The following is an 8,616-nucleotide window of genomic DNA, read 5'->3' as shown; positions in this document are numbered from 1 at the left end:
AAAAAATGAAAGATATTTACCTACCCTTAAAATTTTTAAAAGTAAAATTTCAAATTTTTGATATTTTGTAAAATACATAAAATATTTTATATGTATAAATTTTCATAAACCCGTTAATATTTTTAACGTCACATATACTAATGCTATTTAATATACTATTTCACCTATGTCGCAAAATAATTTTCAGTTGTTAGGTGATTTAAGACAACAATGTTTTTCAGATTCGGTGATTTCCCGTCGTTGCCTATGAAATACAGCAACGACACGTACATTCACAGACTCTTGACTTATTCCCCAAATCACAAAATACAATACGCCACATATTACACGGAACCCGTTAAAAAGTACATCGGTGAGTTTTGATTTCGTTTCGTGCACGAATGATGCCATAGTTTCCTGCTTTCTGCACCAAAAACCCGCTTTCTTAGGTGGCAAAAACTACTCTAACCCAAATAGTGTGAAAAAGTGTGTTTTCTTTGATTGATTTGGGTTTGAATCAGGGACAGGTCATCTATCATGTGTCTCGTACGCAGGGGACAAAAGCTACAGTCGTCGTCGTCCTTTGACCATGTTTGAGGACGCACTCAGGAATGATATCCAGTTGTTGAGTTATTATATTACTAAATTTCGAGATGAGAAACAACAACCAAAAGAAATTAAAGGTATTTGCGAGAGTTTCAAAGCTTAAAACACCATTTCATGTACATAAATAGAGGCTACTTAGTTTTTTTTACATTCTTTCGCTTATAAAACTTCTCAAAAATTCTTATTCTTCAGCTTCGTGTCTAACTCGTGTGTATTGACTTTTTGGTTTTCCTTGCAGCTGGAAGTGTAGAAGAAAAACAACAAACCGAAATTACCGAATAATTTCTTACGATATACGACTTTTGTGTTGCTTATTTCCACTACTAAAAATGCTGTTAGGTTGAGATTCTGGTAACAAGTTTTTGTGCACGATTTTTCTTGTATGTCTACTCACAAGAGAACGGGCTTTTATTTTATTTAATTGTTACAAGGTGTGGTCACTGCCGATATAGCTCGCTCTCTTAATAATAATTCAATATTTTTTTATATTTTTTTTGTTCAATCAATAAAATTTTATTTTATTACGATTTGGTTTTCTTTACTAATAGTGCAATGACAAACACCTTTATAATCTCTTTCAGGATAGGTTTTTTATGGGGATGGTATTTTTTGTTTTTTTTTTTTTTAAATATAGAGTGATTTTTTCTAACAATAAATTTAAGTTATAAAATAAATACGGTTAAAAAAGCTTTTAAATGAGCACACCATTGGATGGATGGAACACCAACACATTAACGACGTAAGTTTACCATAAAAATAATAAAATAATTAAAACTAAATCAATAACTTATCGCAACTAATTTCGTAACACAAATTAGCCAATTACTGCTTCTATGTTAAATAAAATTTCATGATTTTTGTCAATGAATAAACCGATTTCAGCTCCTTTATCACCAGCTCGTCCTTCACGCATCTTCTCAGTGCACAAACCAATGGAAGATCCCGTCGCTCAAGAAATCAAAGATTTGCGTGAAGCACGAGCACAACGACTTGCTAAAATCTACGCATCTGATGATAATAATAAAACAACAGATGAAGTAGAAAAAAGTTTAAAAGAGAAGAAAAAGAAGGAAGAAGCGAGATTAGCTGAAGAAAGAGCCCTTGCTGAAGAACAAGCAAAGAAAGAAGAAGCGGCTAGAAAAGCAGAAATAGCTCGCCAAGAACAGCTTGCAGCTCAACTCGCCGCAGAACGTGCAGCAGAATTAGAGAGGCAAGCAGAACAAGCACGTCAAGAAGAATTAGCCAAACAAGTAATCTACTATTTTACTATTATCTTTTAATCTAACATTTTTGTATTTCAAAGGCTGAAATTGAACGATTGAAGAAAGAAGAGGAAGAAAGAGCGCGTTTAGAGGAAGAAGAAGAACAAAGACGACGTGAAGAAGAAGCTAGAGCTGAAGAAGAACGCCAACAACTTCTGCGTTTGGAAGAAATCGCCAGACAAGCCGAAGAAGAAAAAGAACGAGAATTGGCGAGACAAGCCGAAGAATTGGCCGAATTGGCAAGACAAAAGGAGGAACAAGAACGTCTAGAAAGAGAAGAAAGGGAGAAAGAAGAATTGGCGAGACAAGAAGCCGAATTAGCCGAATTGGAACGACAAGAGAAAGAGTTGGCCGAATTGGCACGACAGGAAGCCGAGTTGGCAGCCCAAGCGCAAGAAGAAGCCGAAGCAGAAGCCAAAGAAGAAGAAAAGACTGAAGAACCGGTTGTTGATGAACCGGAAAGTGAAATTCAGGAAGGCGGCGAAGAACCGGCGGAAGCCGAGCCTGAAGTCCAAGCAGAAGAACCGGAAGCCGAACCTGAAGCCGAAGCAGAAGAAGAAACAGAAGAATAAGTTTAAGAACCTTCTAAAAATAAGTAATACCCATTCCAAATTGTCGTGTCTTTGGCTCTGACAATGGTTGTAGCTAAGTAAGCTTAATGATTGTCATAGCAACGACACAAACTTGTTCATTTTTGCTGCGCAACAGTGGTTATAATTCGTTGCTAGGTTCACTAAAGTTTGGAATGGATAAAAACATAACAAATTATTCCTGTGGAATTTTTCGGATTGCTCCTTAATCACACTTCTTTCACTTCCACTATACTTAAAAAAATTATTCCAATTTCTCTCGTTTCTTGCAACTAAATAAAAACCAATAAAATAACTGTTGATCCATCACTTGTTTTATTTATTTTTTTGTCGTACATCGATTACACTTTTGCTAGTTTTGCATTTTTTCCGAGGCATTTTTTTCCGATTAAAGTAACCTCTGTCGACCGACTGACTTCGTGAGTTGATTAAAAAATTTCGATAATGCCTAGAAATCAATTAAAAAAAAATTAAATAAATAACGTTAGAGAAACCTTTTTGTATTAATTTTGAAGTCAATGTTAGTGGTGGCAAAAGTCTCATCGTTCAAGTAACATTTTAAAGTTTCAACAGTCGTATTTAGTTTCTCCATTTCGTCTCTAAAAATCAATTCAATTTAAAATATGAAGGGGTTTGTTGATTTCGAAATATAGTCCATTTCATTGAAATTGGCACAACAATAAGCCATGATTGTGTAAACCGCCCTTTAAATGTGAAAGAAGCTTTACTGCTTTAGGAACTAAATTTGTCACTAAACAAGTGAGGTTAAGATAGATAAAAAAATAATTTTTAAAGAAGCCACTTTTAGAGGTTTTCAGAGAGTTTTTTCTACAAAAAGTTTAACACCGTGTTTCATCCCAAAAACATACCTACATTATTTGCTTTGGAGAAAATAATTTGGTTTTATTCAAATTGGTATATTTGATTCCATTAACGTAAAATAGGAATAAGAGAAAGAAATTGATTATGTTTCCAAACATATCTTAGCGTGTAAATTTGGAGTTCTGAAGAGAACTATTTTTAATTAAAATTTGAAAAAAAAATGGAAATAACGAACAAGCAACAAAAACAGTGAAAAAACGAATACAAATGTCAAACATGTCAACAAATAATCAAAGAAAAACGAAAACCCCATCTGCTATTACACCAGGGCAGGGCTACAAACTTAAATATATATAAATTCCATAGCCACCCAATATACCAATTTCAATTAAATCTACGATAAAGTTTGATTTTTAATTTTATGCCTGTGGATCAACTAATAATTCGAAAGACGTACCAAATAGCTATCTCTTTTCAACATTTGTAAACAGCTCTTTGGCTCTTTCGCTACGTATTTCCGCTATTATCTCAATTTAACAAATGCGATTAAAGTAACGCAGAGCTAGTGACGTACGTCAAAAGTGACGTAGGTCATTTGTAATTTCATTTTTAATGGAAAAACTGTTTTTGAAATTAATATTTATAATTTTTGACTTTAGTACTAAAATGTCAAAAGCAGTAAAATGTCAAAAACAGACAGAGGTCATGGCATGTTCTTAATTCACACTACCCCCACCAGCAATTCATTAAAATACAGATTTGTCAACAAAAAATTACTACCTAGGATTTGAATTTTTAGGAAAATTACATCTTCCATGTTGTTTGTAACTAGAATTTTCAGAAGTAATTTTGAATGCCTAGGGTTGGTTACCCCTGCAGTTGACGTTTCCTGTCAACTTACTAACCTAAATTTTTGACACTAGTTACGATATCACCACAAACCAACCTAACCAAATTTATGGCAACCTATTCACGAATATCCCTAAATCCTAGGGAGTAATTTCTTGTTGATACGATAATACTTTACCCACCTTTTGATGACAATACAACCACTATACATAGCTTTAGCCCGTTCCAAATCCTTCCTCAACTTCTCTGTATCTAAACACGCCCTACACAAAACCCCGTCCCAAGTCTGAACACTCTTATCCCGAATTTCGACAAGTTTCCGTCCTGCCGTCTCATTGTATTTCATACAAACATAAGCTTCTCTCAATTTTTCAAAAACCGTTTGGTTGTCTTTAACAAACTGAAGTTGGCGTTCCAATTGCCCGACTTTGTGTTTCTCATGAGCCAAACTAATAAAACAATTACATAATAAAATACCCAATTTTTACTCACTCCAAATTGATTCGTTCATTTTCGTAAATCAAATCACTGCAACGTGTCTCAAGTTCGGCGATTTTCAATTTGAGATCTTTGTTTTGTGCATCACCAGACGCAGGAATTTCAGACATTATTATTGTCAAAAAAACATATAAATGGTACTTTGATTAATTTAATTTTATTGAGTTTAAAAAGTGCGCGCTACAGAGGGGAGTATCAAATAGGGTTATTTTATTGAAATTTTTGTAATTTATCACAAATTGTTCCTTGATTGAAACGAGATAAGATTTATTTTCAAGTGACTGATTTGTTATTATCTGAGGAAATTTCAAATAATCGACCAAAATCTCGAGAAAAATCAAAAATCTTAACTTAAAAAAAATATTTAAGTTATGCAACTAACATTACATCCAATATGTATTATTTTTGATTGTGTAATGTTAGTTGCATAACTTAAAAATATTTTTTAACTTTAAAATTGCTCCATATAACGTTTTTTACATTTCTAGAGGTTCTAGAGACTTAAAAAACGATTAGTCAATTACGATTTTTTTGTTTTTTGTACTACTACTTTATTGAAATTTTTTACAAATGTGTTTCGCGATAATTTTCGAGTAGAAATTTTTGAAGACTTTGGAATAAAGGGTGTCAAAAAAAAAACAAATAAATGCTACTTTGATTAATTTAATTTTATTGAGTTTAAAAAGTGTGCACTACAGAGGGGGGTATCAAATGGGGTTATTTTATTGAAATTTTTGTAATTTATCACAAATTGTTCCTTGATTGTGTCGAAATGGACACAGGGGGTGAATCGGTGGCCCCAGAGAAGGTCCGAATTTGTGTAAGACGTCCGGTTTTGGGACGCTTGACCGGTTATAACCGATAATCCCTCAGCGACAACAATGATTTCAAATCTGGAAAATAAAAATTGTTTGAATTTTACAATTTTTTATTTATTATTATTACGGTTTGGTGAGAAGTTCAAGGGGTGAAATGTCCCATAAAGGACTTTGAGAGTCGATCACATGAATGATTTCAATCGGGAAAATGAGACAACCAAATGGTTGTATTTTAATTTGTTTAATTTGGATAGGGTCTTGGGATTTATTAATAAAATACATTGTTACATTAGTCCCAATTGAGATTTTTTCAGTCAAATCAATAATTCGGATTATTAAGCACATTTCGCCGTCCCTTTGTGCCACCTATGAAAAAAATTAAACAATTGCTGTTATCAACAAGAAATTAGTCCCTAGGAATTAGGGATATTTGTGGTAAATTTGGTTAGGTTGGTTTCTGGTGACAAAAGTGTCAAAATTTAGGTGGGGTAACCAACCTTAGGCATACAAAACTACTAATTCTAGTTACAAACAACATGAAAGTTCAAATCCTAGGTGGTAATTTCTTGTTGAGAAGTCTAGAAAAAAACTTACCACCGCTTTTTTGCTAAAAATACTCAACGAGTTTTTTGTGTACGGTTTTGCAATTTTCACATAAACGGCACTAACTAACACTCCTTGAATCCCAATACTGACCAAGGCTTGTAAAAGTGGAACAATCCAACCAATTGTGCACTTTTCAGTGGGGTATCTGTACCCATACCCAATGGTGAGCATTGTTTCGATGCTTAGGAGGATATAACCGGTCAAATTTTTTGTATTGACGATACAAAAATCCCTATCTGTTTCAAAATCGCCACTTGCGTAAGCAATCCACATGTAGAGTAGCCCGAAGAGAAAAAAACTAACGAAATTAACCAGACATAAAACAGTTATGATCCATCTCCAGCGAGTGTTGAGCAAAGTATTGCCCAAATCGCGAAAATAGTTGAGATATTTCCGGGGAATTTTCACTTGATAGATGTTCAAACGGCCGCTTTTGCTTATAATTCGCGAAAATAAACTTGTAGTGCTGAATCTTGAACTAATTTTTTTGGTAGAAATAAATCAAAGGGAAAATACAAACCTGCGTCGACTGTTGCTTGTTTGAGAAAACTCGAAAATTTCATTGTATTGATCATTTTCACCGTCGTATTCATACATGTTGCAAGTAAACTAAGTGTTAAACGAGATAAGATTTATTTTCAAGTGACTGATTTGTTATTATCTGAGGAAATTTCAAACAATCGACCAAAATCTCGAGAAAAATCAAAAAAATTCAACTTTAAAATTGATCCATCTAACGTTTTTTAAAGACTCGAAAAATGCATAAAACGGTATTGGGTTAAGTTTAAAAAATTACGAATTTTTTGAGTTTTTGTAAAAACAGTCAATTTAATTAAAAGGTTTAAAATATGGTTTCCTAGACGTAAAATGTTACGTTACTCTACGATGCATAGTTTTCAAGATATTGATAATAGACCGCTCTGGGTTTCTTATTTTTGTTTCAAAATTGTCTTAACTTAAAAAAAACATTTATAGTTATGCAACTAACATTACATTAAATATGCATTTCTTGCCTGTGTAATGTTGGTTGTATAACTTAAAAAATATTTTTTTACACTTCTAGAGGTTTTAAAGACTCAAAAAACGTTTAATAAATTACCTTTTGTACTACTCCTTTATTGAAAATTTTTACAAGTGAGTTTCGCGATAATTTTCGAGTAGAAATTGTTGAAGACTTTGAAATAACGGATCGATTTCCGAACTATCACTATCAAAATCGAGATTCGAAATAGCTTCAGTGACTTGACTCAATCTTCGAGCACTGCACAAAGGCATTAGAATTTCTCTAGTACTATTGAATAATTTATGATTAACAATGAAACACCCCCTTTGTTTGTCATAAAAAGTGCACGGTTTGAAAGTGTGCCCCCACAAAATTTCGCTATTTAAGTACGATCCTGTAATAAGTGACATTTTCGATGTTGTTAACGAAACACCTTCCATTGAGACAATTATTTCAAACCTGAAAAACCAACTACATTATGTGTGACCCAAAATAGGTCAATTTCACTTTTTCAGGATTAAATCTTTGGCTGAAAAGTCCCAAAATGGACTTTTTGCGTTAATCTCATGGATGATTTCAATAGGCCAAATCATAATCCCCGACGAATTCAATTGAATCGATTTGAGAAAAGGCTCATTCTCGCGTCTTACTATGACATAAGCTTTGATTTTATTGTAACACTGATAACGTTTCTCTTCATCTCGGACTCGGAAAATGAGACAAAACTGTCCATCTCTTTGACAAATCTTCAAAAAAATTTAATTAAATTTAAATTTTCACAAAGTGGGACTTACAGTGGCATATTTACTAAAACAATTCCTTGCTAAAACCTTCCTGGGGGCTGTAATTTTGCCGTAAACAATCCCGATCAAAATCCCAGAAATCCCAACTCCTGTCACAATTTGAATACAAAAAATGAGAATTGCTTCTGGACAATTTTGGCTAATGTAACGAGTGCCGTATCCAATAGTCGTTTGTGTTTCTATACTAAAGAGTAAATAACCGGCGAATGTTTGAATGCCGTTCAAACACGGTTTTGTCGCATTTCCAACATCCAAATCTCCGTTATTGATCGAAACCATCATCCAAACATAAGCAAACACAAGCCAAAGAAAAATATATGTTAGAGAAAGTGCAATTAAAGTCCATTTCCAGTTGCTCACAATCAAAGTATTCACCAAGTCGTGAATGTAAATCACCGTAAGAAACGGTCTTTTCGTTTGGTAAATTACCGGATCACCGGTTTTTAAAACAAGACGGTGATGAGGATTGGAGGACTTCCTCCGGCTAAAAAAATTCAAAAATTTTAGGGGAATTTGACTTTTTAAATACCTCTTTTTTCTCTGTTTGTATTTGGTCAAGTATACGGGAACGGAATCACACAATTCACACTTTTGGTAATTTTTTATAACAATTGTTTCGTCACTTGCAACCATTCTGTGTTTTCTTTACGTAAATCAAGGTTTGTGATACATTAGTCATGACTTAGATAGATAAGTGTCATCTGTTATAATTAAAATTTTATTTGATTTAGGCTTATCTCAAACAAATAATTTTTACCGCCAATTTTTAAAAATGACATT

General features: G+C 33.3%; 4 protein-coding genes across 8 annotated transcripts in view; 1 reads left to right on the top strand and 3 right to left on the bottom strand.

Moving 5' to 3' along the window:
• LOC123010816 (uncharacterized protein CG45076-like) overlaps positions 1-2,743 on the top strand; it is a 12,832-nt gene extending 10,089 nt beyond the window's left edge. For 3 of the 5 annotated variants that reach the window (XM_044407953.1, XM_044407956.1, XM_044407957.1), the window contains 4 exons: positions 222-352; positions 501-662; positions 1,468-1,835; positions 1,889-2,743. In XM_044407953.1, coding sequence (XP_044263888.1) covers positions 222-352; positions 501-662; positions 1,468-1,835; positions 1,889-2,419 — 1,192 coding nt within the window. In that variant the 3' untranslated portion in view covers positions 2,420-2,743. The remainder of the gene's footprint in view (positions 1-221; positions 353-500; positions 663-1,467; positions 1,836-1,888) is intronic. The other 2 variants (XM_044407954.1, XM_044407955.1) reach the window with 2 other exon arrangements.
• Positions 2,740-4,735, bottom strand: LOC123010817. Its single transcript, XM_044407958.1, has 4 exons — positions 4,601-4,735; positions 4,291-4,557; positions 2,932-3,036; positions 2,740-2,885 (listed from the first exon to the last, which is right to left on the bottom strand). The coding sequence occupies exons 1-4, from the start codon at positions 4,714-4,716 to the stop codon at positions 2,753-2,755; spliced, it is 621 nt and encodes a 206-aa protein (XP_044263893.1). The 5' UTR covers positions 4,717-4,735; the 3' UTR covers positions 2,740-2,752.
• A 529-nt stretch (positions 4,736-5,264) lies between these two features.
• LOC123010957 (inward rectifier potassium channel irk-1-like) lies at positions 5,265-6,656 on the bottom strand. Its single transcript, XM_044408177.1, has 4 exons — positions 6,551-6,656; positions 6,019-6,508; positions 5,552-5,790; positions 5,265-5,499 (listed from the first exon to the last, which is right to left on the bottom strand). The coding sequence occupies exons 1-4, from the start codon at positions 6,625-6,627 to the stop codon at positions 5,265-5,267; spliced, it is 1,041 nt and encodes a 346-aa protein (XP_044264112.1). The 5' UTR covers positions 6,628-6,656.
• Positions 6,657-7,146: 490 nt separating this feature from the next.
• On the bottom strand, positions 7,147-8,563 carry LOC123010573 (G protein-activated inward rectifier potassium channel 4-like). The gene is made up of 4 exons (XM_044407574.1): positions 8,366-8,563; positions 7,828-8,320; positions 7,541-7,779; positions 7,147-7,492 (listed from the first exon to the last, which is right to left on the bottom strand). The coding sequence occupies exons 1-4, from the start codon at positions 8,467-8,469 to the stop codon at positions 7,159-7,161; spliced, it is 1,170 nt and encodes a 389-aa protein (XP_044263509.1). The 5' UTR covers positions 8,470-8,563; the 3' UTR covers positions 7,147-7,158.
• Between the last annotated feature and the right edge of the window lie 53 nt (positions 8,564-8,616).

Source organism: Tribolium madens, unplaced genomic scaffold (assembly GCF_015345945.1).
Source record: "Tribolium madens isolate multiple individuals breed KSU strain unplaced genomic scaffold, Tmad_KSU_1.1 Scaffold_91;HRSCAF=231;Tcas5.2_LG7, whole genome shotgun sequence".
NCBI classification, from domain to species: domain Eukaryota; kingdom Metazoa; phylum Arthropoda; class Insecta; order Coleoptera; family Tenebrionidae; genus Tribolium; species Tribolium madens.
This window is presented reverse-complemented; position numbering and strand designations above follow the sequence as displayed.

Coding starts and splice junctions, on each gene's coding strand:
- LOC123010817 (XM_044407958.1), bottom strand. CDS start 4,716: ATGTCTGAAATTCCTGCGTCTGGTGATGCACAAAACAAAGATCTCAAA. Junction 4,558..4,600: donor AATGAACGAATCAATTTGGA/GTGAGTAAAAAT, acceptor TTGTTTTATTAG/TTTGGCTCATGAGAAACACA. Junction 2,886..2,931: donor TTCAAAATTAATACAAAAAG/GTTTCTCTAACG, acceptor ATTGATTTCTAG/GCATTATCGAAATTTTTTAA.
- LOC123010573 (XM_044407574.1), bottom strand. CDS start 8,469: ATGGTTGCAAGTGACGAAACAATTGTTATAAAAAATTACCAAAAGTGT. Junction 8,321..8,365: donor TACAAACAGAGAAAAAAGAG/GTATTTAAAAAG, acceptor GAATTTTTTTAG/CCGGAGGAAGTCCTCCAATC. Junction 7,493..7,540: donor AAAGATTTAATCCTGAAAAA/GTGAAATTGACC, acceptor TTGGTTTTTCAG/GTTTGAAATAATTGTCTCAA.
- LOC123010957 (XM_044408177.1), bottom strand. CDS start 6,627: ATGTATGAATACGACGGTGAAAATGATCAATACAATGAAATTTTCGAG. Junction 5,791..6,018: donor TTTTTAGCAAAAAAGCGGTG/GTAAGTTTTTTT, acceptor TTTTTTTCATAG/GTGGCACAAAGGGACGGCGA. Junction 5,500..5,551: donor CTTGAACTTCTCACCAAACC/GTAATAATAATA, acceptor TTTATTTTCCAG/ATTTGAAATCATTGTTGTCG.